Raw genomic sequence first — 27957 nt, 5'->3', positions numbered from 1 at the left:
CCTGGCAATGATATCACTAAAAAAGAAAATTATAGACCAATACCTCTAATGAACATAGATGCAAAAATCCTAGCCAATAATATCCAACAACCTAACAACAACAACAACAACAAAAATACATCATGACCAAGTGGGATCCATACTAGGTATACAAGGATGGTTCGAAAGTAGAAAAATAACACAATCCACCACATAAATAATGCAAAGGAAAAGAATTCTATAATCATATTGATTGAGCATGAAACTCAATTGACAAAATCCAACATCCATTCCTGATAAAAACACTCAATAAAATAGGAATATAAGGGAAATTTCCCAACATAATTAAGGACATATATGCAATGTGGTATTGTAGGATAAGCACTCAACCATAAGGTTGGTTTAAACCGCAAGGTCAGCGGTTCAAACTCACCAGCCACTCCTTGAAAACTCTATACAGAGTCACTATGAGTCAGGACTGACTCGACGGCACTTAACAACAACAACATACAAAACCAACAGCCAACACCACTCTCAAGGGAGCAAAACTAAAAGCATTCCTCTTGTGAATAAAAGCCAGGCAAGAATGTTCTTTATCACCACTCAAATTCGATATTGTGTTGGAAGTCTTAGCTACAGCTATAAGACAAGAAAAGGAAATTAAAGGCATCCAGGTTAGCAAAGAAGACGTAAAATTCTCTCTACTTGTAGATATGATCCTATACACAGAGAATCTAAAAGACTCAGCAAGAAAATTATTGGAATTCATTGAAAGATTCACAAGGTGGTAGGTAGGATACAAGACTGGCATACAAAATTCAGTCAAATTTCTTTACGCTAATAAAGAGAGCTATAGAAAGGAAATCAGGAAAACAGTATCTTTTACAATAGCCACCCAAAAGATGAAATACTCAGGAATAAATTTAACCAGAGAAACAAAAGACCTATACAAAGAAAACCACAAAACACTATTATAAAAAACCAAGAGAACTACTGAAATGGAAGAATACACCATGCTGGTGGAAAGAAAGATTTAACAATGTGAAAATGTCAACACTACCTAAAGCAATCTATGGATATAATGCAATCCCAATCCGGATCCCAACATCATTCTTTAAAGAGATGCACAAACTATTCACCAACTTTATATACAAAGGAATGAGACCTCGGATATGCAAAGCATTACTCAAAAATAAGATCAAAGTAGGAGGCCTCTCACTTCCCGATCTCAAAGCCTACTACAAGTCGCAGTAATCAAAACAGCCTGGTACTGGCACAACAAAAGACACCTACATCAATGAAACAGAATTGAGAACCCAGAATTAAATCCATCTACCCACGCTCAGTTGATGTTTGACAAAGGGCCAAAGTACATTAAATGGGGTAGAGATACTCTTCAACAAATGGTGCTGCCAAAATTGGAAATCCATCTTACATCATATACAAGAACGACTTCACTGTGGGTTTAAGACCCAAGCATAAAACCTATAACTGTGAAGACCATCATTCCTGGTTTTCATAAATGTTCTCCTGACAGCCCAAGTCACTACTTTCATGCTCTGGACTAATACAGTGGTCAATGTGGCTCACTTCACAGTCAGCAGCACAAGGGAAATGGAAGAGATGGAAGCACATTGTCCAGGGCGGAAGAGGCTCTTCTTGACTCAACTGCTCCTTGAGATGAATAAAGGAGCATAGAGTAGAAGTATAGGCCAGGAGACCCTACATCCAGAGCAGTGCATAATTTTCAAGGAAATGCCACCAGAGAGAAGAGCAAGAGGCAAAATAATTCACTTCTAAGCCAGAAGTGTGTTGCACTTTGAACGCATTATGGTTCAGGACTCAAGGAAAGACATTTTCATAAAAAGTCTGATGACAACAGGTCAAACTTACCTAAAATAAGATGCAGTTTGGTTTCTGTCTGGAAAGCATAGTGCAATGTAACCAAAAACGGCGACTGTCTGATGTGCTCCAGGACTTGCCGTTCTGTCCTTGTGTGCTCTGTTGTCTTGGCCTTTTGGACAATGGTTGCCTTTTTCAAAACTTTCATGGCATACAGCTTTCCAGTATCATGACCACTTATTTTACGCACTAGGAATACTTTTCCATAAGCTGAAAAGAGACGAAAAAATAAAATAAAAAGAATTAAAATGCTACATGGGAAGTTAAAAGTTACCAGGCTCAGACACACTTTTTAAAGGAAAAAAGTATCTGAAGTGCAGGTTCAGTTCTTTGATGGATTTCTTCAATTTTGCACTAAATACACTTCTAGGTGTAACCTTGTGTTTACATCATCTAAGCACTGTGGGCATATTGACGCCTTCGCTCTTTCCCTGTGAAGAAATACTCTCTCTGCAGTATTTTCAGCTGTAGGAAGCTAGCTCTTAATCTGGCCAACTAACCACAATCCAATTCTCGCACAACTAGGGAATTTCAGACAACAGATACAACCTCTACATAGACTTGTTTCTGCTGATACAGACACATGAAAACCATTCTTAATAAGAATCCCATACACTCATATAAAGCATTATCCCAAGCATCTTTTTAACTTGGGGGCGGGGGGGGGTGCGCGGAGGCCTAAATATACAAAACCTGGTATCTTGTATATGAAAGAGGTCTTAAGACTAATTGAACAGCAAACGACCACCAACTTCAAACCTTAGAAACAGAAAACTGCCCTTTGCATCTCTGGGCAGTAATTCACGGCTCACTGGGTCAATCTCTTCATTTTCCCTAAATTAGGACTCCATCTGACACAACCTTGGATGATGGAGGAATTGGGGCCATGCAGGCCCACTGTAGCAAAGGGCAGGTTCTCTGCATTCATAACCCAGGAGAAGGGGGTGGGGCACAAAGAGATGGGAAGAGGAGGAGGGAGGGCAGGCAAAAAGCAAAACAGAAACAAAAGCACACACAGACTTTGCAGAAGGTTAAAGGTACATTCCCAATTCATCCTAACAAGTTGTAGTGCACTGATTAAATGCTTAGCAGTGGTTTAAACCTCCCAGCTGCTCTACGACGATTTACAGCCTTGGAAACCCTAGGAGGCAGTTCTCCTCCGTCCTATGAACCACAGTCCTGGTGTGGCGCTGTGGGATAAAGCACTGGATCTCAGTGTCCTTTTGAACTACCAGGTCGGTGGTTCAAACTTACCAGCCACGCTCCTTGGAAACTTTATACTGGGTTGCTATGAGTCAGAATCAACTCAACGATGCTTAACAACAACAACAAACGAATGCACATGGCAGAACTGACTGGACAGCAACAGGTTCTGGTTTAGAGCTAACCTCCTATTTAAAAAACAAATTATCTCCTGGGGTAGAGGTAGTTTAGTCCAGACCCACTTTAGACGTTAAGGCTTGACCTGGAGCAAAGCTTCTATACTCTGCCGCATCTCTAGTACTTACCCCACAATTCTGCTCTAATTCCTCCAGCAGAATTGTTGTGAGATGCCGTGGAATTGATCTGGACTCATTGGAACTCCTTAGAGGTTTCTAGGTTGGAACCTTGATGGGAGCAGATCAGCAGGTCTTTCTCCCATTGTGCCACTCAGTGGATTCACACTGTCAATCATTAGGTGACTTAACTCTTGTGCCACTGAAACAGGAATCAGAGAGCTTTAGAGGGCCTAGAGTTCAGGAGCTAGGTGAGTACTGACACGTGATACACACCGGGTCAGGAAACAGCTGTACAGACAGTCATGAGGAAGAAGGGAGCCAACGCTTAACAAGTACTTTCTGTGTCAGGCACTGGGGAGTCCTTTCCATATTCTGATTCACTTACTCCTCACAACAGCCTAATGAGGTCTGCACTTTTAGTAGTCCCAATTAGGTTCAGAATAGTAAGTAAAATGGCTCAAGAACTCAGAGTGTGGCTGGAGCCGGCTCCAACTCAGAGAGACCTTATGCACAACAGAAGGGAGCACTGTGCAGTCCTGCACCATCCTTAAAGGGGCTACGCGTGAGTCCATCGCCATGGTGTCAAGCCATCTCCTTGGGGGTCTTCCTCTCTTTCACTGAATCTCCAGTTTACCAAACATAAAGGCCTTGACAGTGGAGTGGTTATGAGTCCGGCTACTAACCTCAAGGTCAGAGTTTGAAACTACCACCCATTCCGTGGGAAAAAGATGTGGCTTTCTACTCCTGTAAAGATTTACAGCCTTGGAAACCCTATCCAGGGTCACTATGAGTTGGAACCGATTCCGTGGCACACCAATACCAATGTCCTTCTCCAGGGACTGGTCCCTCCTGATAACATGTCCAAAGGATAAGAGATGAAATTTCGCTATCCTGATTTACATGGAACATCCTAACTGTACTTCTTCCAACATAGATTTGTTTGTTTTTCTGGCAGTCCATGGAAGCTTCAATATTCTTCTCCAACACCAAAACTCAAAAGTATCCATTCTTCTACCATCTTCCCTTTTCACTGTTCAACTTTCACATGCATATGAGGCTATTGAAAATACCATGGTTTGGGTCAGGCACACCTTAGTACTCAAACTGGTATCTTTGCTGTTGAACACTTTAAAGAGGCCTGTGCAGCATATTTGCCAGTGTAATACGTTGTTTGATTTCTTGACTGCCGATTCCATGAGTGCTAATCGAGGTCTTTTGATAATTTCAATCTTTTCCCTATTTATCATGATGTCATTGTCCAGTTCTGACAATTTTTTTCTTTACATTGAGATGCAATCCATATTGAAGGTTGTGGTCTTTGATTTTCATTAGTAAGTACTTTAAGTCCTCTTCACTCCCAGAAAACAAGTTGTTAATGAGTCTTCTCCAATCCTGATGCCATGTTCTTCTTCAAATAATCCAGGTTCTCAGATTATTTGCTCAGCATACAGATTAAGTGTCTGTATGTTGAAAGAATACAACCCTGGTGTACACCTTTCCTAATGTTAAGCCATTCAGTATACCCGTTCTATTCAAATGTCTGCTTCTTGGTGTATGTACAGGTTCTGCATGTGCACAATTCAGTTTTCTGGGACACCCATTCTTCCTAATGTCATTCCTAGCTTGTCATGATCTACACAGTAAAAAGCCTTTGCATAGTCAATAACACACAAGTACGTATCTTTCTGGTATTCTCAGCTATTCCATCTGACGTCCACAGTGATACCCCTCGTTCTAGTTCCTCTTCTGAAATCAGCTTGAATGTCTGGCAGTTCCCTGCAACAGCTGCACTGTTGCAGCTGCTTTTGAGTTGTCGTCAACAAAATTTTACTAGCATGTGATAATAATGATAATGTTTGATAACATCTGCATTCTCTTGGGTGTCACCTCTCATTAGAATGGACATAAATATGGATCTCTTCTAATGACTTGTCCAGGTAGCTGTCTTCCTTAACATATATGAATGAGTATCTTCAGTGCTTCATCAGTTTGTTGAAAGATTTCTATTTGTATTCTGATTTTTTACCCAATATGCTCACTTCAGGCTGAACTTCTTCCTACATTACCACTGGTTCCTGATCATATGCTACCTCTTGAATGATCAAACACCGACCATTTCTTTCTGGTACGACAACTCTGTGTATACCTTTCGTCATCTTTTGATGCTTTCTGCATCACTCATTATGTTGTTCATGGAATCCTTCAATATTACAAGTTGGGGCTTGGATTTTTCCTTCAACTCTTTAAGCTTTAGAAAAGCTAAGCATATTCTTCCCTTGTGTTTTTCTAATCCCAGGCCTTTGCACATTTCATTCTAATATTTGTCTTCTTGAGTTGGTCTTTTAAGTTTTCTGTTCAGCTCTTCTACTCTGGTATCGTAGTGGTTACAAATCGAGCTGTGAACCACAAGGTCAGCAGTTCGAAACTACCAGCTGTTCCACAGGAGAAAGATGAGGCTTTCTGCTCCCGTAAAGTTTAGAGCCTCGGAAACCCTGTACAGGGTCGCTATGAGTCGGAACCGACTCCACGGCACATAACCACCACCACCACTTCCTCATTGCTTTAAGTCACTTTAGTATCTCTACATTGGACAGCAAGTTTCAGAGTCTCTTCTGACATCCATTTTGATCTTTCCTTTCTTTTTGTTTTGTTTTTTCTTTCTGGTCTTTTTAAAGACCTTTTGCTTTCTTTCTGTACGATGCTCTTGATATCATCTCATAGCTCTTTTGTCCTTTGGTCAATAGTGTCTAATGCATGAAATGAGATCGTCTCGAAATTCAGGTGGGCTATGTTCAAGGATATATTTTGGCTTTTATGGACTTGTTTCAATTTCCTACAGCGTCAACCTAAACTTGTATGTGAGCAATTGATTTGGTATGCTCCACAGTTAGCTCCTGGCCTATGATACTGAGTTTTTTCACAATCTTTTCCCACAGATGTAGTTAATTTGAATGACAGCATCGGGGTGTATCATTTAAAGTCTAAGACATGATCTGCAATATAGGATGTTATGGGATTTGGCAAATGTGAGCGTGTGAGTTGTGCAAATACCGTATTATACACAGGAGAGAGCATGCAGGTTGGTCACTGACTAAGTCCAGGACTCATGCTGCAGAACAGAAAGTATGTGAAAACCCTTGTTTCCTAGGAGTGTGGCACATATGTATTATTATGTGCTACAAATATTGTCATGAATATAGTAGAGCATACAGGGGACACAGCAATAAAAACTTCTTGTTGTTGTTAGGTGCCCTCGAGTCAGTACCGACTCATAGAGAACCTATGCACAACAGAACAAAACACTGCCTGGTCCTGGGACAACCTCACAATCGTTGCCACGCTTGAGCCTATTGATGCTGCCACTTGGCCAATCCATCTCGCTGGGGGTCTCTCTTCCCCAGTCACATTCTGAGTGCCTTCCAACCTGAGGGGCTCATTTTCCGGCACTATACACTTGGCAGTGTTTCTCTGCTATTCATAAGGTTTTCAGTGACTAAATATTCAGAAGCAGTTCATCACTCCTTCTTCCTAGTCTGTCTTTGTCTGGGAGCTCAAAACCTGTCCACCATGGGTAACCCTGCTGGTATTTAAACTACCCGTGGCATAGCTTCCAGAATCACAGCAACCCACAAGTAAACACACTGAGGGTTCAAGGATATAGTCTTGGGGGACCCCAAGGTCAACTGCCAAGCTATAGTCCACAAAGACAACATTTTACATCTCACTGTGATGAGTATAAAAGTTTGTCAGTGGCCATCTAAGGGGAAAATATTGGTCTTCCCGATCTGGGGAAAAAAGAAGTGAAGAAAATCAAAGATGGTGGGTGGAAACATTTAGACCAAAGGATTAAATGATCGCGTGACTCCTAGCCTCCACGACCCTGAGACCAGAAGAACTGGATGGTGGCCTGCTTGCTATCACTGCTGATAGCTCAAGAAGTCATCACAAGAGGAAGTACTCGATGGAGTGGGAAAAAATGTGGAACAAAATAATAGTAAAGCACAGGCTTATTGGTAGTACAGAGACCAGTGAACTCCCAAGACTATGGCCCTTAGACATCCCTCAAGCCTGGAACTAAACTCACCCAACTTTGATCCAAACAATCAACAGGTTTATAATGTGAACAATAATGCCAGTGAGGTACACACTTCTAGAAAACCCATAGGAGATCAAAAGGGCAGCATTTGCACAGAGATAAAGCTCAAGGGAGGAAGGGATAGGAAAGAGAGATGAATGGAAAGGGTAAACACAGGGAGGAAGTGGGAAGAGTGCTGTTACATTCTAAGTATTGCAGTCAACGTCACAAAACAAAATGTGGAAGAATTTGCTGAACAGAAAATAATTTGCTCTGTAAACTTTCACCCAAATCACGATTAAAAAAAAAGAAGAAGAAGAAAGCAAGAAAAAAATGTGAACGAAATGGGAATGGCTCTCATTGGCTTTCCAGATTCGTCTTTGGGGCAGTTCCACTCTGTCTTATAGAGTCAGCATCAACTCACAGCACACAACAGTCTTATAAGCACTTGACAAAACCTGAGGAGGAAGTTTTATTTGAGACTGAGGAAAAATATATTCTAAGAACAATTGACAAGAGAGATTAATTCCTGAATTAGTTGTGACCATATCAATCAGGTAAATCTTTCAATGGAAGACTACAGCTACCATTTGGGATGTTGCTGAAGACCTGTGTTTTCTCTTAACTAAGCAGCTATTTCAGAAGAGAGAATTAGATCAAAACAACTATTTAAACTTATCCAAATCTGAAGACAGACTTTCATAGCTAAGAAGAACACTGTAGATATTATGAAGATAATTTCTGTTCAAACAGAAATGTGGGTTTATATAACTATTCTAGCTGACACACATAGCTAAAAGATGCTGACAAGTCTTGTCAGTAATGATCTCAGTGGCTTGATGATAAAGGAAATGCAAAAGGAGCTAAATGGTGGCATTTCTGGTTCTTAAAAATAGGCTTCTTCTCAATGTTTTTCTAAACACAAGACTTGTTTTTCATTTGCCATATTATTGTTACAAATCAAATCTTCCACATTTGTTGCTGTAATAAAAGAAAAGCTAAAACAGTATAATTTGTGTGAGGGGGTGTCAAAAAGTCCATGTAAAAATGGAATGAAACCATCATGGAATTATTTAACCAATGTTCTGAAGCCCACCCCCACCCCCCACCCCCATCCCCGCATGTTGTCATGTCAAAATTAATTCTACAATTTCAAGACAAGCAAAAGCAGTCTTTCATTTTTCAAGACAAGCAAAAGCAGTCTTTTCCCTGAAATTTACTTATATCAAAAAATGGAAGAACAAACAAGATGGCGGATCAGGTAGACAGTGAAGAGCTCCATCAGTAACAACACAGAACATTGGACCAAGCAGGCTCATGGGTTAGTCCCAGACTCTGAACCACATATAAAGGAATATTTAGAAAGCTGGAAGGCTTACAGCCAGTGGAATTTGTAGCAGAAGCAAGAAATCTATTCCTTTCTAATCCAAGGGGCTCAGCTGCTCTCTGAATAGCCATCTTGGGTGAGCCTGAGTGGGGAAAAGAATCAGAGCAGCCATGGACGCCTGACAGAACTGCGGAGATAAATGTGTGGATATTCTTTTTTTGTATCAGGGCACTGGTCTCTCGCTGTCTGCGTACCTTCATTCTGGTGACTAGAGGGGGTGCCTGAGCAAGTGGACATCTTACTCCCACCCCTGGAGGGTTCCATTATGCATGCACACAGTTCTACTCAAACTTTAAAGGGACAATTTCCATTTAAAGCCAAACGCCAGCTCTGAAAAAGGCCTGAAAGGGGTTGTGGAGCAGGGCAGGCAGACTAAAAAGGAAATAGGCTGAAAATTAAATCCTAAGTTACATCACAACAACCAACAGTGGCATCTTGAAATTTCTCAGGAAGAAGAGTGAAAAGGGAAGCCCATCTCCTGATCACATCGGCCTGGAGGCAAACAGAAAGCATAAAACAACAATAACAACAACAACAAAAAACCACCCATCTAAGTTTTAAGGCCACAGCTAACCACTAAATATGCCCAAAAAATAGAAACAGATGACCATATCAGCACATGTTCAGAAACGAGATAAAGTGACTGAGACAACTGAGCTGGAGGTAGACCTACACTTCATACTGGAAGGATGGTAGGCTTTGGAAATGCCTGAGAAGGAATTCAGAAAAATGATTACAAAATGTATCAAAACACTTGAAAATGAAGTTGAGAAAAATAAGGAGGAACTCAGGAAATCATTACAGGAACAATTACAGTACTGGAAACAATTCAAAACATACAGAAAGAGGTCCAAACGATCAATAATAGAATATCAGAAATGGACAATACACTGAAAGGGCAAAGGAGTAGAAGTGAAGAGATAGAAACCAGAACTAGTGAGCTAGAAGATAAATCTCTCAATACTATTAAGATAGAAGAACAAGCAGAAAAAAAGATTAAAAATCTGAAAAAGTTCTAAGATTCATGTTGGAAAACATGAAGAGGAGTAACTTAAGAATTATCAGCATTCTGGACCAGAAAGAATCATACAAGTCAACTGAGGAGATAGTTGAAGAGCTTCTGGAAATTTTCTGGAAGAAAATTCCCCCTGAAAAGCAAAAAGATAAGCATTCAAGAAGCTCAATGAACCCCAGGAAGGATAGACCCTAAAAGAAAATCACCAAGACATATAATAATCAAGCTCTCCAAAATCAAAGATAAGGACAGAATCCTGAAAGCAGCTAGGGAAAAAAGAAGTGTAACATACAAAGGCAAGCAAATCAGATTAAGCTCAGATCTCACAACAGAAATCATGCAGGCAAGAAGGCAATGGGGAGACATATATAAAACCCTGAAAGAAAAAAAAATGCCAACTAAGAATCCTTTACCCAGCAAAGCTGTCAATCAAATACGATGGTGTAATCAAAACATTCCAGGAAAGCTAAGGAATTTTGCCAAAGCCAACCCTGCTATGAAAAACATCCTGAAGGAAGTTCTGTGAACTGAGAACCAACAAGAACAGACAACAACTACAGAATGACGTATGTGGCAGCATCACCCAGAAGTCAGTCAACAAATGGAAGAGTCGGGAACAGAATAAAATTATAAGAATAGAGGATCTGAGAGGTCAGTCTATGACCAAAACAATTACAATGTGAAAGAAGGTAAACACAGAGGAACAGAGATCCAGGTGAAAATCAGGTAGATTACAGGATGAAACAGACTATCTTAAACGGAGGGAAAAGTTAATGGAATATAAGGTAACAACAGTGGGGTTGGGGTGGAGACTGTAAGGGGACATGGAGGTAGGCAATGGTAGAGCACAGGGTAAGGGCAGACACATCATAGTTTGGGTGTTGGGGAGGGCAATACAAGAAGGGGGAGGAGGTGGAAGAACAAGGTAGACAGGGGAACACTGAGGTTTGCATGGCCTAAGTGGGACAGAGATAAATAGTGATGCATGCTTAACCATGGAACAACAGGAGTCTGTGATACTGGGATCTAGGCATAGTTTGAAGATGCTTGACTGTCTTATGAATATTGGTTTCCCTTGCCTACTATTGTAAAATAGACACTTGAGTAGGATAGAAAGGAGTATCGGGAAACAGGATGACAGAAAACTTGTAAGCCCATCTTCAGTCTATAACTGATTGGAATACCTAAAAGGGGTTCTAGAACTTGCCCAGTGAAGTAGGCCTCTTGCAAAACCTTTGCAGAGTATAGGACCTTAGGTGGAATCCTGAGTCCCATCCAGATCTTTCTGAGGTGGGACATCTCCACTAGAAAGGACAAGCGGAGCAGCCTGGAACAGCTAGAGTGACAGAAGATACATCTTCAAAGAAGGATCATCAGGAAAAAAACAAAACAAAACAAAAATATCAGTATGGCTGGCTATTACAAGAATAAGCAAGGTGTTTTCCGGGAAGCCATCAAGACAAGCAATCAAGTTCCTTCAGGACAAACCCCCCTCTAAGACTGAAACATAAAGGTTGCACATGAGCAGGCACGTAAGTTACTGGAGACCATATTGGTCTACTGGTGAGTGGAAGAGGGGGAAAGGCAGCATTGAAGAAATGGGATGAGTTCAACCACATTCCATTGACTCCCATTGACCTGAAGATGAGAGAGAGAAGAAGGACTGGATGGTCCAAAATGTGGTGAGACTTCGGGACACCTGAGCCCATGGACAAGGACATAGCCACAGAGGGCTACAGCTGAGAGTGAAGCATCCAGCTGATATGAAGTGAGGGGAGATGAAAAAGAATAACCAAACTTGTAGATAACACCCATTTGACCTAGCCTCGACGGGTTGAAAATCACAACTCTACTAGAGGAAGACAAATACAAAACATTTTTTGATAAAGGAAGCGAGGGTAAATTGTTACAATTTGATGAACCTGACCTATACTCATAGAAGTTGTTGTTGTACCGACTCATAGCACCCTTAAGCAAAGCAGAACAAAACACTGCCCGATCCTGGGCCAACCTCACTATTGTTGCCAAGTTTGAGTCCATAGATGCTGCCACTTGGTCAATCCATCTCGTTGGGGGTCTTCCTCTTTTTCTCTGACGCTCCACCTTACCAAACATGATATCCTTCTCCAGCAACTGCTCCCTCCTGACAATATGTCCAAAGTATGAGGGACGAAGTTTGGCCATTTTGGGCTCCAATGAGTACTCTGGCTGCACTTCTTCCAAAACGGATCTATATTGATTCTTTTGGCAGCCCATGGCACTTTCAATATTCTCCTCCAACACCATAACTCAAAAGCAGTAACTCTAAATACCAACGGAGAGGGAAGGAGCCTTCACATCAAGTATCAATGCTATCCCCTCTGTACACAGGGTAGATTGGGACGGGCAACTCAAGACATTGGCTACCTAAAATGAGGGAGTGATAAAAGCACGAAGTGACTGGCTTACAAGGTTTCAAGAGCGAGTTCAGTTTAAGAGTGTTTGGGGGAAGAAAAAGTTTTCTTTTTGTCTAGATGGGTCTGGTTAAACGAGATGGGGATAAGATTCTTGTGATTCAATAGTGAGTAACTGTTATCATGACTAATTGCAACTGTCACAATTGTAAAGGTAGAAGTTTTGTAACAAAAATGGGGGAGCAGTTAATCTTACAGTCCAGAAGCGAGGGATCCTAGGACCATCAAGGGAGAAGAGCACAAGTAGAATGCGGGAACTTTTCCAGAGAAGCAGCAAAGCCAGAGATGGAGGCAGAGATGGGGTCATGGAGAGGGGGAGCGGCTAAGGACTCTAGATTCATGGAAAGAAAGGGACTAAGAGATAGTGGCCAGGAGGCAGACTTGCAGAATATACCCTTTGGTGGTATAAATTATTATATATGCTTGAGTGTTTAAAAAAAAAAGAAAGAGCTAAGGTGAACAGAGAGAATTATTGTTAACTGATGGTACATGGATGGGATTGTAATCACTGTGATGAAACAAATTGATTTGTTGAATGCACAACTGATGATCTGCCCTGTAAATTTTTACTCAATCCACAATAAAAACTTAAAGGAAAAAAAAAAGTAAACTGATCTTTTCGCATTATTTGAAAAATTTAAATTTATTAAAACTCTCCAGGAAGAAGTCTTCAATCTTTGGGGGTCAGAAAAAATAAGAATAAGGTCAATTGATTAGGAAATTTGTTTTTTATTTTTTTAAAGTTTTTATTGTGAATTGAGTGATAGTTTACATGGGCGAACATCAACTTTACACTCATTCAGTCGTATTTTGTTTCATTGCAATGATTATAATTCCCTCCATGCATCATCATTCACAGTATTTGCTTCCATTCCCCTCTGTGTTGTTGGGTGTTTGGGTTTTTTTTTTATGTACACTGAAGCACTCAGAAATATATAACCATTCAAACACCCAATGGGCATACCCTACAAGCCTGCCCCCCCAGCTGCCAGCATACAGCACCTCTCCCTCCCTGAATCCAGAGTCCCCAGCCGCTCCATTTCTCCACGTCTTTGTCTCTGCCTCTGTCTCTGGTGTCAATGCTTCTCTGGATAGGGTCTCACACTCCACTCTTCTCCGTTAATGGTCTCAGGGTCCTCTGCTCCTGGAATGCAAGATCAACCACTCCCTTCTTTTTGTTACAAAATGTCTACCTTTACATTTGCCACAATCTCAATCAGTCCTGATAACAGTTATTCACTACTGAACCACAAGAGTCTTATCCCCATCTCCTTTCACCAGCCCCATCTAGACAGGTTGGATACCACTCAGTGGAGATTCTATCTTCCCCTGAACCCTCTAAAACTAAGCTCCCTCTTGAAAATTTGTAAGCGAGTCACTTCGTGCCTTTGTAGCCCCCCATTTTGGGTAGTCAATGTCTAAGCTGCCCATCCCTGTCTACAAAGGTTGTGGGAATGATCCTTGCTATAAAGACTCGTTCCTGCTTTTAAACTACTGCATCCATAAATATAGGTCAAGTTCATCAAATTGTAGTGGATTATACTATTTTTAGGAAAGTATTTTTATAGACTGTCTATATAAAAGCAGTCAACTTAGAATGCAATATAATTAAAAGCATGCAAGACCTCCCAAAGGTATTTGTTGTTGTTTAGTACCATTGATTGCTTCCAATGCATAGCAACCCTGAACAGGGTTTCTAAAGATGTAAATCTTTTCAAGAGCAAAAAAGCCTCATCTTTCTTCTGTGGAGCAGTTGGTGGACTCAAACCACCAACCTTGCGGCTCACAGTAAAGTGTTTATTCCAGGGAATCACCATGATCCCGAAATGTAGGTGAGGGACTTAAAAGAGTTTGTGGAAATAAGAAATAGAAAGAGAATGGAATTTTCCTATGAACTATTTGGAACCCCTCATTTAATTACACACATTGTTTTGGCAAAGCAACCATGAGCCATGAAAGGCCGGGAACAACTGTTCTAGGAGGCTTCTGCTCTGTGGCCTTGCTCACGAAGCCGAACTAAGACATGCTGCTCTCACTGGTGTTCAGGTGAAGCAATCACACTGTGAGAGCACTGCTTTCTGTCATTCAGATCTTATTAATGCTGCCGAGAACTGTAGACTTTACTTATACTAGTTAGTAGCTATGTTTACTTTGGCCTTTTACCAAACTTGCAGCAAAAACTAGTGTAACTGAACTAGTACTTTTAAAAAGAATCAAGCAGAAACTCTCAGTGTGACTTCTATTTAAGCAATTCCGAAGACTAACTGGCACACCTCCCCTCACTTGTGTAAATCATGCAGGTTGCATGCCCACCACTGCCGTGGTCAGTTCCCCCAGGCCCCTCCAGCCTCATGCAGTCCTGATGACTGCTTGGCCCCAGTCACGGATACTTATTGCCTTTCCTGTCTCTGCTTGTTTTCTATGTAACTGTTACATAATTTCTTTAAATAGGCCATAAACTACTGAAATGAGACTGTGAAAAAAAGTAGTGGTTTCTACAAAACAAGGCTGAATACTTTAGAAACACAAGAAAGAAAACAGACATTAAAAAAAAAGAGGGGGAGCACTGAAAATCAGGTGTGCATGAAACAACTGTAAAGACTGGCGTGTGGGGTGGATTCTGACAGTCTGGAAGAATTCTGCACTCAGATTACTTCAAATGTGTCCAGTTCTCCCTCACTCTAAAGAAATCGAACCTGTTCATTTTAAAGGATACATTACAAATTGGTTCATGCAAAACTGCCAATCAATAAATCCATTCTCAAACAACGGACTTAGTGCCTAGCTTGCAGCATAAACTAGTGTAACTGAACTTTTTAAAGATTGGCAAATAAATGCAAATTGATTCATTTTCAGTGGAAAATAACATATTCAATACACATGTATATCTTTTTTGAATCTCTAACCAACTTTTTGTTAACCACAAGTACCAATTCTGTCATATGAGTTCCCACTAATTAAGGTCCTGGTATAGCACTGTGGGATTAAGCAATGAACTACAAAGTCGACAGTTCAGATTCACCAGCCACTCCTTGGAAACCTTATACAGGGTGCTATGATTCAGAACTGACTCAATGGCACTTAACAACAACAACAATCATCGAGATTCATTTTGCTCATCTTCTCACGTTTATTGACATTTGACTGTCAATAATCCTACGACGCGTTTCCCAGCTTTCTTTCATCTTCAGTCAAGTAAGCCTGCCTTTTATGCTCTAAGTGGCAAACAAAAATATACCCCTCTTTATTCACAACACTGGGTTTCCCATTGCTCTTATGATAAAAAGCATTCTTAGATATCTTCAAATTTCTAAATAATCTGGCCTCTTCCTACTTCTCTTCACCTTTCAGACCTGGTCAACTCTTCTCATTCATTCACCATCCATTTTTCTGTAGAGGTGATCAGAAATATAATTTTACATGTATTTGTATGATTGCTTGATTTTTATATCTTCTGCAATACTGTAAATTCCATGTAGTTATGAACTAGGTCTGATTTTACATATTTTGTATTATTAACAAGTCCTTTTGGAACAGGCACATCATAGAGATGAAAAAAATGTTGAATGCAATGAGTTACAAATGTCTTAGCTGGGTTCTCTAGAGAAGCTAAACCAGTATAGTTTATGTATGTTTACATAAAGAGAGGTTTACATCAAGGAAATGGCTCCCACCAGTGGAGACGTGGTCAGTCCCAAGTCAGCTGTCAGGCTGGAGGCTTCAGACTCACATTGCTGCAGGACTGATGAACCAAGCTCTGCAGGTCAGATGGCAGGTAAGAAGGCAAGGCTGCTGAGGACTCCCAGGATTGGCAAGTAACAGAGCATAGCAGGCTGCTGGCTCAAGTCCAAAGAACCGGAGGTCTGAACATGACTTAGTGTAGAGCCAGACCCAGCAGAGGGCAAACAAGCTTCGTCTGAGTGTGCCACATACTGGAAGCAGGCCACACCGCCGAGGAAACTTCCATTCAATTGATTGACTGCTCATAGCAAACTTCAACATAGAGTTGATTACATCATATTAAATCTTATCACAGGGATAACTGTATCTCACCTGGGAAGCCACTGAGAATCCTGATCCAGTCAGGGTGACATAAAACCTAACTATCACAACCAATAACAGAAAAAATATTTTAACACTTGCTGTTGTTGTTAAGTACAGTTGAATCAGTTCCAACTCATAGTGACTCTGTTTAGGGTTGCCGAGGAGGAACTGGTGAGCTTGAACTGTTGACTTTGCGGTTGAAACCAACTTTGCAGTTTAGCGCATTAACTCACAGCACCACACCAGGACATCTATAAATAAATGGCCACTGCTTTGAAATCTGCCACAACTATGGAAAACAAGTTACAATGCTTAGCCACATCCCTTTGTCATAGGCAATTTAACTTGGAGAAAGATTTCCATTTTTCCACATGTGATATGTCTTTGGAACTAGCTCCTAACTCTGGCAATCAATCCACCTGATTCATCCCTACCCTGAAGACCCCTAGTCACCCCAAGATAGTCCCAGAAATAGAATCAAATAAGAAATATACTCCTGGAACTCTAAATTTAAATTGTCCTGCCTTTCAGGATTATATCTTTGAGGAGGCCAGCTGTATGTATATAGTAAGACTAGGATAGTAGCATGTATAAATGCCCCAATAAAATCACCATCACTGAAAGGATTCTCAGAGAGGCTGCTTCATTGTTTCAGTATTAAAGTGATTTAGCAACAACACACACAGAGTTCAACCATAAAAGTAGCCAATTATAATTTGACACATCTAAAATTCATCTGAAACATCTAACTATGCACAAAATCTAAGCCACACTATTGTCCATTTTAGTACACTCTCTAAAATCTAGCTTGTATTAAGACAGATCACTAGAAAGCGCCTCATTTGGACCACAGAAACCATTCTAGTCAAAAAGCATTTAGTAAGTTGAGGCTAATCTTATGTGCTTTGCTGTTTTAAAGAAACAACATAAAATAAGAACTATGTTTATTCAAGAATATCTCTGTATCTTTTGTCAAAGATATTGTTCCCTTTATATTACTTAATGACCCCAATTCAGAAGTTTTTGGGTAACTCCTGTGCTTTGTAAAAATCACTCAGACCAGTGGTTTTTCAAACTGTAGGCTGCAACCCCTGATGATGTCAAGTTAGCGGGTCTAGCTAGCGTCTAAAAAACATAAATGGAACCAAATGGACTCAAAGTGTTGTATGAAACTCTTGTTACTTTTTTACATATACTTTTTTGGGATTCAAAGGTTCATGGGAAAATGGAACTAAAAGGAACTGGAATTTTTCCATGAACACTCTGAAGTACATATGCATTAGGGTATATGTTTGTCAATGTAAACAAATGTGAAAACAGCTGAGGTAGAAAAGGAGGAATTGTAGAAAACAAGTTAGAAACATAAACTCTGGTGCCAGACTGCCCGTGCTGGAATCCTATGTCTCACACAACTGTGTGATCTTGGCAAAAAAATATTTAATACATCTCTCTCAGTTCCCTCAGTAAGGACAGCAATAGAGATAATATGTATACGCATGTTCTTAATTGCCATCAAGTCAGTTCCAACTCATAGCGACCCTGTAAAGAGTTTCCGAGGTTCAACCAGCGCATTAACCCACAGCATCACACCAGGACTCCATGTATATGCATAGCGTAAGTAAAAAATTGTGTGCCTATGCGGGAGAAAGATGAGGCTTTCTACTCCCGTAAGGATTTACAACCTCGGAAACCCTGTACAGGGTAGCTATGGGTCGGAACCGACTTGACGGCACTTAACAACAACAACAACATACTTAGATACATGAGTACATACACTGGTTGCAATATAAAAATGCACCTATTTCAAGTTATGAGTAATATATATTTTTTAAAAGGCTTGAAAGTCACTTGTTATACATAAATTCATATGCCCCTTCCCTTAAACAAAAACAAACAAACAATATATATATATATACAGAGATGTCCCCTTTGGCTGAATCTCTTGGTAATCGCAGCATTCAATTTAAAACTCAATTACAATGACTATCACATCGACTTCACTTTCCTTGCGTATGACTTGGGTTCTGCTTCTCCTTTTTTTCTTTTCTACTTTAAGTACCTTTGTACGGGAGAAGGGAGAGTGTATCTTTGCAAACTCCCTAAGTTTCCTTTTAAAAACAGAAAAATTTTAGAGCACATTTAAAAATCATTTAAAACGAATAGTATGGGTTTGATTTACATATTTATCAAACAAAGCACTGATTTCTAGATCCCCTAACACCATGGAATAACGCACTGTACTGCAAGGTTGGTTTGAACCACAAAGTCAGCAGTTCAATCTCACCAGCCACTACTTGGAAACCCTATACAGGGTCGCTATAAGTCGGAACCAACTTGATGGCACTCAACAACAACAACAACAAAGGTATCTCAAGTACACAATACATTTCAAATATTTTAAAAATCACAAACTTCTAAAACTGAACATTTCAACCTAATCTTAAAATAAAAATGGAGAATGGGAGTCATTTCGTACAGCTATTTTAAAAGTTAGCCATTGTTAGCAAGAACTGTTAAATCTTTTAAAATTTTTTCTAAGATTATTAAACATTACACTGATTAAAAATAAGTTATACATGGAAAAGCTATGAATATGACTAATAAGGAAGTGCTAAAAGTAAAGAAAAAGGGCTCAGCAGAAGCTTATGAAATCACAGGCAGCAATTTTTCAGAAGAGCCTAGGGTGGTCCATTTATCTTGTGCAGAAACATTTGTGTTCTCTAAACTTAATTCAATTTTTAGATTTTAAACTAACCAGGATCTTTAACTCATGTCACTGGTGGCTTTAATAGTCAACAACACTGACCAGTAACAAAGAATCAGGGACACAGATCAGTACATTTTTTTGGAGGATGGTGGTGCTCTGGAAAAAAGACTTAATATAAGGTTGAAAATAAAAACAGCTTAGAAGGTAACTAGTCTGAATTCCATTTATGCATATTGTATTAACTGGACTAATTAAAAATAAATTGTATGATAATCCTTCTAAAATAGCACTTTCTAATTTTCAGAGAAAGCTCTGAGCTACTACATATATGAAACCAGCTCATAATTGCATGTGGCAACTCATGACCGGTTTGGCACGGATAATCAATTTAATTCACAAAGCCAGGGTCCAAATGACTTTAAAAACCAAAGAGTTCAGGTTCATCCGAAAGAAGTAAAAGCTGCAAAGAAAAGTATATCCTATTTTAAAGTGTATATTTGTTGTTGTTAGGTGCCATAGAGTTGGTACTGACTCACAGCGACCCTACACACAACAGAACGAAAAACTGCCCGGTCCTGGGCCAACCTCACAGTTGTTGCCATACTTGAGCCCTTTGATGCTGCCACTTTGTCAATCCCTCTCACTGGCGGTCTTCCTCTTTTTCTCTGACCCTGCACCTTACCAAACATGGTATCCTTCTCCAGAGACTGGTCCCCCCTGACAATAAGTCCAAAGTATGACAGATGATGTTTGGCCATCCTGGCTTCCAAGGAGCACTCTGGATGCACTTTTCCAACACAGATCTGTTGATTCTTTTGGCAGCCCCCGGTACTTTCAATATTCTCCTCCAACACCATAACTTAAAAGCATCAATTCTTCTATGATCCAGCTTTTGCAAGCATATGAGGTTATTGAAAATACTATAGCTTGGGTCAGGCGCACCTTAGTCCTCAAGTTGACATCTTTGCTCTTCAGTACTTTAAAAAAAGGTCTTGTGCAGCAAATTTTCCTAATGCCTAAGTCATTTGATTTCTTAACTGCTGCTTCCATGAGTATTGATAGTTGATCCAAGAAGAATGAAGTCCTTGACAACTTCAATCTTTTTTCCGTTGATAGGAATGTTGCTTATTGGTCCAGTGGTGAGGATTTTTGTTTTCTTTACATTGAGATGCAATTCATACTGAAGGCTGTGCTTTTTGATCTTAATCAGTAAGTATTTTAAGTCCTCTTCACATTTAGCAGGCAAGGTTGTCTCATTTGCATATCGCAGGTGGTTAATGAGTCTTCCTCCAATCCTGATGCCATGTTTGTCTTCACATAACCCAGCTTCTCGGATTATTTGCTCAGCATACAGGTGGAATAAGTATGGTGGAAAACAGAGAAAACCTGAAAGCAAGGGAAACTAAAAGCATATTTATTCATGATTTTCTGCTTATACCGTCAACAGCAGAGTTTGCCTAATGAAATAATAAGGTATCACGCACAAGTGTTATCGAGCATCTGAAGTGGTTGCTGAGGTTGCCCCACCAAGAGCCCCTTCCCAGGTGAGTACACCCACCCCACAGTGCTAGCTGCTAATAGCCCAAGGTACAGCTTCGTCTGAGAGGTTCCATCTCACCATTACCCTACCCTCATCCCACTCAAACAGCCTGCAAACATTGACCGACATGGTGGAAAAGGTCTGTCCCTCATTCTTGCTCCGAAATTTCCTGTGAGCAAAATCTAAACTCCACCTTAGAACACAAGCTTGCTTAAGCCCTATCCTGCTTCCCACACTCATTCTCCTAAGAACACTCTTGCAATAAATCATGTGCAACTATTGCCTGTCCTGGGCTTTGGCTCAAAGGCACCAATTCTGAGACAGCATCAATAATACATCAAATTGTATTTACACCAGGGAGAGCATGTGGATCAATTCTTTATGGGGAATCATCTTTTGACAATGGTGTGTAACAACACGTTTAACCTCTGAGATTTACTTAAACACTGTATGTTTATATGGAAGCATAAGGAGTAGTAGGTATATACACATGCAAAAGTATACACTTTGTTGTCTGACCATTTTGATACTTAATGAGCACATGCATTTAAAGGCACTAGCGCCTAAAAGGATAAAATTACAAATCATGACCCAGTCATTACACTCATAACAACTGTCTCTAGCATGACTCAATCAAACTTTTTCCCTTTGATTATGTCATCACAAAGCACATGTGTCTTTAACCTGACCAGTGCAATTTCCAGCACTCTGACAAGCGTAGTGGTTACAAGTCGGGCTGCTAACTCAAGGTGAGCAGTTCAAAACTACCAGTTCGTTCTGCAGAAGAAAGATGAGGCTTTCTGTTCCCGTAAAGATTTACAGCCTCGGAAACCCTATTCAGGGTCGCTATGAGTCCAAACCAACTCCATGGCACACAACCACCTCCACCACCTAAGGCCAAAGAACCCTGAATAAACAGAAGTATGTCTGATTTGGAGTCCTGGTGTGGCACTGTGGGTTAAGGAGCTGAACTGCAAAGTTGGTTTGAACCACAAGGTTGTTGATTCAAGCTCACCAGCTACTCCTTGGAAACCCTATACAGGGTCACTATGGGTTGGAACTGACTTGAAGACACAACAACAACAACATCGTGTCTTATTTAAGAAACAAAATGTATTATTTGAAAAATCTGCTATAAAAAAACATTAATATAAAAAGACTGTCCAACCAGGGATACTTCTCATGGAGATGGATTTTCAAGGAACAAAGAAATCTTACAGCCTACATTTCCAGAATGGCACTTAAGGCTAGAGGAAGCAGCCCAATGGTAGTCTCTGCTGGAAAAACAAGTACTTCTCCATAACAGCTTATAAGTTCTGCTGCTGCTTTGATAACAAAACACTCTATATGATAAATAAAAAGGAACTGGTTTATTAACAAGGCACCAGGGTCTGAGGTCCTGATGTGGTGCTGTAGGATCAGCAGTGGACCACAAGGCCACTTTGGACCACAAGGCCAGTTTGAACCGCAAGGTTGATGGTTCAAACTTACCAGCCTCTCCTCGGAAGGCTACATCAACTTGTCAGCATCAACTTAACAACAACAGGGACTGAGGTAGACAATAAATGGTTATTGCCCATCAGATCTTACTATAAGAAGGGAACTTTGAATTTGTATATCCAGCCAGCACTCATTCCAAAATTTCATCAGGCTACCACTAGACTACAAGGTTGGCAGTTCGAATCCACCAGTCACTCATTGGAAACCCTATATAGGGTCACAATGAGTCAGAAAAGACTGGACAGAACTTCAGTGCAGAGGAAAAGATCCCTGGGTTATTGAAGGCTCCGGTTCTAGCCTCTGGTTCTTAGCAGTTTGACCTTGGGCAAGGGAATGTTTGTGCTTCACTTTCCTCTCCTGTAAAATGAGGGGATGGACTAGGCTAGCTCTTAAGTATCCATCCAGTTATAGCATTCTGCAGTTTTAAAATCTTTCCCCAGATTGTCTTCATATGTGTCCTGTCAGTCCTTCCTATCAGAACTTGCTCTCCTGCCACCAGGGTGGTTAAGCCTGCAGTGACATCACAAATCACTCTACATTAAAGGAAGGCCTTCACCTGTCTATTCCCAGTCCCTGAACACTGTGCCTGGCTCTCCATGTACATACAGGTGATGAATGAATCCCAAAGAGCAATGAAAATGAACTGGAAGGTTTTTAAATAGAGACCTTAGAAAGACGATGAAAGAAGCCTGAACCCAACTTCTCAGATTAGTTGCTCAGCATACAGACTGAATAAATATGGTAAAAGGATACTTCCCGGGCCCACATCTTTCCTGACTTGAGACCATTTAGCATCACCAATCACCTTGTTCTGTATGAATGACTGCCTCTTGGTCTATGTATATGAACAAAATTAAGTGCGCTCTATAATTCCCATTCTTATAAATCCTGAAAAATAAGATCCTGATAAAATTTCAACTACTAGCAGCTCACTTCTAAGATATCATTCTGGTACAAGACCTTTTGGTGATTATTTCACTATTGTTGGACATTTTTTAGGCTTTTACAATAAATGTTTAAGAGACCTTGGCAATCAATTACATAAGATCTTTTGGAAGGTAAAACTTGAATAAGAAATAGTAAATTTTCATTTGATTTATTATTAATTATTTTTAATGTTTTATTGTGAATTATGTGATAGTTTACATGGAAGAACATTAGTTTTACATTCATCCTATCGTGCATCATCTCATTGCCATGGTTATAATCCCCTCCATGCAATCCTTCCCCCGTACCCCCCAGGTCTTCAGCACACAGTCATTCTCTCTCTGGGTCTAAAGTCCCCAGCTGCTCCATCGCTCCATGTCATCATCTCTGCCTCCATCTCAGGCATCACTGCTTCTCTAGGTAGGGTCCTGCTCTCCGCTTTTCTCCCTTCATGGTCCCAGGGACCTCCGCTCCTAGACTGAAAAGTTAATCACTCCCCTCCTTGCTACAAAACATCTACCTTTACATTTCCAACAAGCAGTCCTGATAACAATTATTCACTATCGTATCACAAAAGACTTATCCCCATTTCCTTTTATCAACCCCGCCTAGACAGACTGGATACTACTCAGTGGAGATTACACCTCCCTCCACACCTTCTGGATCTAGGTTCCCTCTTGAAAGCTTGTAAGCCAGTCACTTCTTGCCTTTGTAGCCAACTCCCCCCACTCCCCCACTTTGGGTAGCCATTTTGTCCAAGTTGCCCATCCCTGTCTACTCTGTGTATGGAGGGGGCGGGGATGATCCTTGCTGTAAAAATTTGTTCCCTCTTTTGAGTTACTGCATCCATAGGTGTACGTCAAGTTCATCAAATTGTATCAGATTACTCCTTTTTCCCTCTTCTTTCTTTTTCTAGTTGAGCTCTGATCATCCAGTCATTGAAGCCAGGTCAAGTGGGTATTATCTACAAGTGTGGGTGTTCTTGTGCATATGCCCTCTCTTCTTATCTGCTGGACACTTTACTCTCCACTCTAGTCCTCTGTGGCTATGTCACTGACTCTGAGCCGAAGAGTCCCCAGGTCTTGCCACACTGCCGGCCAACCATGTCTCCACCCAGGTTCACAGGAGTCTACTGAACATTGTAGGGCTTAGCTTGTGGCTTCATTGCTGTTTTTCCCTCACTTCCCCTTATCGGTGATGAATGTGGTCACCAATCAGAGCGTGGATTCCCATGGAGTCTTAATCTTGGAAGGGGGTTTGCTCTGAGGGGTCACAACCACTTGACTTGATCTCAAGGTCTCCTTGGCGAGCAACTTGCTTGTTCTTGTAGTAACCAATTGGTCTGCCTGTATTGTTTTGTATTTTTGTTGTTGGTCTTTCTTTCAAGAAGTATCTTCTGTTCTTCTAGCCACTCCAGGCTGGCCTGCCCATCCTTTCAAGTGGAAATTTCCCACCTCTGAAGATTCTGGATGCTGTTCAGGATTCCACCTATAATCTTATGTAATGCAGAGGCTCCGCAGGAAGCCTCCTTCACTGGGCACGTTGTAGTCCCATTTTAGGTATTCCAATCAGTTACAGGCAGAAGACAGACTTACAAGCTTTCTATGGTGATATTTCTGGCTATTCCTTTCTCTCCCCCTCAAGTGTCTATTTTATAATATAATGCAAGGAAAACCAAGATTCAAAAACAGCCAAGCATCTTAACATTATTTCCCCCTTTTCCCCCATTCCAACCATGTCTCAATCCCTGTATCCCAGAGCCCTATTGTTCCAAGGTTGTGCATACATCATTATTTACCTCTGTCCCACTAGCCCATGCAAATCTGCCTAATTGTTCTCCCATCTGCTTTGTTCTTCCATTCCCCTCCCCTTTCTTATATATTGCCCCCCTCCCCAGCACCCAAACTATCCTGTGTCTATTCCCTGCCCTGGGCTGTACCTTCACCTCCCTCCCCTCACCTCACCCCCACATTCTAGCAACCAGCAAAGAATCCACCCCTCTTTAGTACTGGTTCTTTTTCTTAGTCTTTTACATTAGTGGACCTATGCAGTATTTTTCCTTTTGTGACTAATTTCACTCAACATGGGTCATGACAAACTATGGACAACATTGAGACGTATGAGTATTCCAGAACACTTAATTGTACTTCTGAGGAATCTGTACCTGGATCAAGAGGCAGTTGTTCGAACAGAGCGTGGGAACACTGAATGTTTTAAAATTGGGAAAGGTGTGCGACAGGGTTGTGTTCTTTCACCATACTTGTTCAATTTGTATGCTGAGCAAATAATACAAGAAGCTGGGTTCTATGAAGAAAAACGTGGCATCAGGATTGGTGGAAGACTCATTAACAACCTGCGATATGCTGATGATACAACCTTTCTTGCTGAAAATGAAGAGGACTTGAAACATATACTTATGAAGATCACAGAGCACAGCCTTGATATGGATTACATCTCAATGTTAAGAAAACAAAAATCCTCACCACTGGACCAATAAACAGCATTCTTATCAATGGAGAAGAGATTGAAGTTGTCAAGGACTTCATTCTTCTTGGATCAACTATCAACACTTGCAGAAGCAGCAGTGAAGAGATCAGATGACGTATTGCATTGGGCAAATCCGCTGCACAGGAACTTTTTAAAGTACTGAAGAGCAGAGATGTCAGCTTGAGGACTAAGATGCACCTGACCCAAGCCATGGTATTTTCAATAACCTCATATGGATGCGAAAGCTGGACAGTGAATAAGGACGATCGTAGAAGAATTGATGCTTTTGAGTTGTGGTCTTGGAGGAGAATACTGAAAGTGCCATGGACTGCCAAAAGAACCAATAGATCTGTTTTGGAAGAAGTGCAATCAGTGTGCTCCTTGGAGGCCAAGATGACTAAGCTTCGTCTCTCCTATTTTGGACACATTGCCCAGAGAGAACAGTTGCTGGAGAAGGATGTCATGTTGGGTAAGGAGGAGGGTCAGAGAAAAAGAGGAAGACCCCAAGGAGATGGATCAGCCAGGTGGCATCATTGATGGCGTCAAGTGTGGCAGCAGTAGTGAGGTTGGCCCAGGATCGGACATTGTTTCGTTCTGCTGTGCATGGGGTGCTATGCACCTGACAAAAACAAATGTACTAAAGGTTCATCCATTTTATGCGGTGGCTTGCAACTTCCTTGTAATTCTTCAAGGTAGCATAATATTCCATTGTGTGTATGTACCACAGTTTGTTTATCCATTCTTCAGTTGATAGGCACTTTGGCTGTCTCCATCTTTTTGCTATTGTAAACAGTGCTACTATGAACATTGGTATGCATATTTCTACTCATGTTATGATTTATTATTTTTAAGGTAATGTACAAATCAACCTCTTCTTGTTAGGAGCCAAAGAGTCGGTTTTGACTCACATCAACCTCATGCACAACAGAATGAAAAACTCACTGCCCCGTCCAGCACCATCCTCACAATTGTTTCTATGTTTGAATTCATTGTTGTAGACACTGCATGGAAGGATGTTCCTCTTGGTTGCTGGCCCTCTCCTTTACCAAGTATGATATCCTTCCCCATTGGTTCCTCCTGACAGCATGTACAAAGTCTGTGAAAATGAGATCTCACTATCCTTGCTTCCAAGGAGCATTTTGGCTATGCTTCTTCTAAGATGGATTTGTTACTCTGACGGTCCATGACATATTCAATATTCTTTGCACACACCATTGACTAAAGGCATCCATTTTTCCTCAGTCTTCCTTATTCATTGTTCAGCGTTTGCCTGGGTGAGAGACAATTAAAAGTACCATGGTACTGTATGATGATGCAATCAAGCACAAGCTTGCATTGAACTGCAAACTTGACATTTCAAACTCATCAGACACGCCATGGAAACCCAATTCAGGGTCGCTGTGAGTCAGAACCAACTCAATAGCACTTAACAACAATAAATGGCTTGGGTCTGGTGTATTCTAGTTCTCAAAGTGGTGTCTCTGCTTTTTAAAACTTTGCTCAATGTATTATCATTTGATTTCTTTACTGCTACTTTTGTAAGCACATGAAATCCTTAGCAACTTCTATCTTTTCTCCATTTATCATGATGCTTACTATTGCAGTTGTTAGGATTTTATTTTCTTTACAATGAATTGCAATCCATGTCGAAGGTTGTAGTCTTTGATATCCATCAGTAAGTGCCTTCAGATCCTCTTTGCTTTCAGCAAGTTAAGGCTATGTTACCTGGATACCGCAGGTTGTTAATGACTCTTCCTCCAATCCTGATGTCACATTCTTCATACAGCACAGCTTCTCAGACGACTTGTTCAGCAAACAGACTGAATATATATGGTGAAAGGATAACAACCCTGGCGCACATCTTTCCTGATTTTAAACGATTTAGTATCCCTTTGTTCTGTTTGAATGACTGCCTTTTGGTCTATGTACTAGTTCCACATGAGCACAACTAAATGCTCTGAAATTCTCATTCTTTTTAAGCCTAATAAAATTATAACTACCAGTATCTCATTTCTGAGATTTTTTTTTCATTTAATTATTTATTAATAGAAGTAGTATGTTAATTGAAATTAGTCCTAAGAATGCTAATGGAGCTAATGACTATATAACTAATAATCTATCCTTATGATTAAGTAGAAGTCCTGTTGCGGCACTGTAGGATCAGGACTGGACTGCTAACTGCAGGTCAGCAGTTCAAACCCACCAGCTACTCCTCAGAAACTCTATACAGGGTCTCTATGAGAAGGAACCAATTTGATGACTGTTTTGGCTGGGTATTCTAACGAAGCAAAACCAGTGACATGTGTGTGTGTATGTGTGTGTGTGTGTATATATATACACACTATGGGTCGGAACCGACTCAATGTCACTTAACAACAACAACAACAATATATATATATATATACAGGGTCACTATGAGTCGGAACCGACTCCATCACATAA

General features: G+C 40.6%; 1 protein-coding gene across 1 annotated transcript in view; it reads right to left on the bottom strand.

The window, feature by feature from the left end:
* The window catches only part of RPS6KA5 (ribosomal protein S6 kinase, 90kDa, polypeptide 5), a 265048-nt gene that overhangs the window by 113126 nt on the left and 123965 nt on the right, over positions 1-27957 (bottom strand). The window contains exon 3 of the mRNA XM_006839575.1: positions 1873-2091. Within this exon, the coding sequence (XP_006839638.1) occupies positions 1873-2091 (219 nt within the window). The remainder of the gene's footprint in view (positions 1-1872; positions 2092-27957) is intronic.

Source organism: Chrysochloris asiatica, unplaced genomic scaffold (genome assembly GCF_000296735.1).
Source record: "Chrysochloris asiatica unplaced genomic scaffold, ChrAsi1.0 scaffold00025, whole genome shotgun sequence".
Classification (NCBI taxonomy): domain Eukaryota; kingdom Metazoa; phylum Chordata; class Mammalia; order Afrosoricida; family Chrysochloridae; genus Chrysochloris; species Chrysochloris asiatica.
Note: the sequence above shows the minus strand (reverse complement) of the source record. Positions and strands in the feature narration are given on the sequence as shown.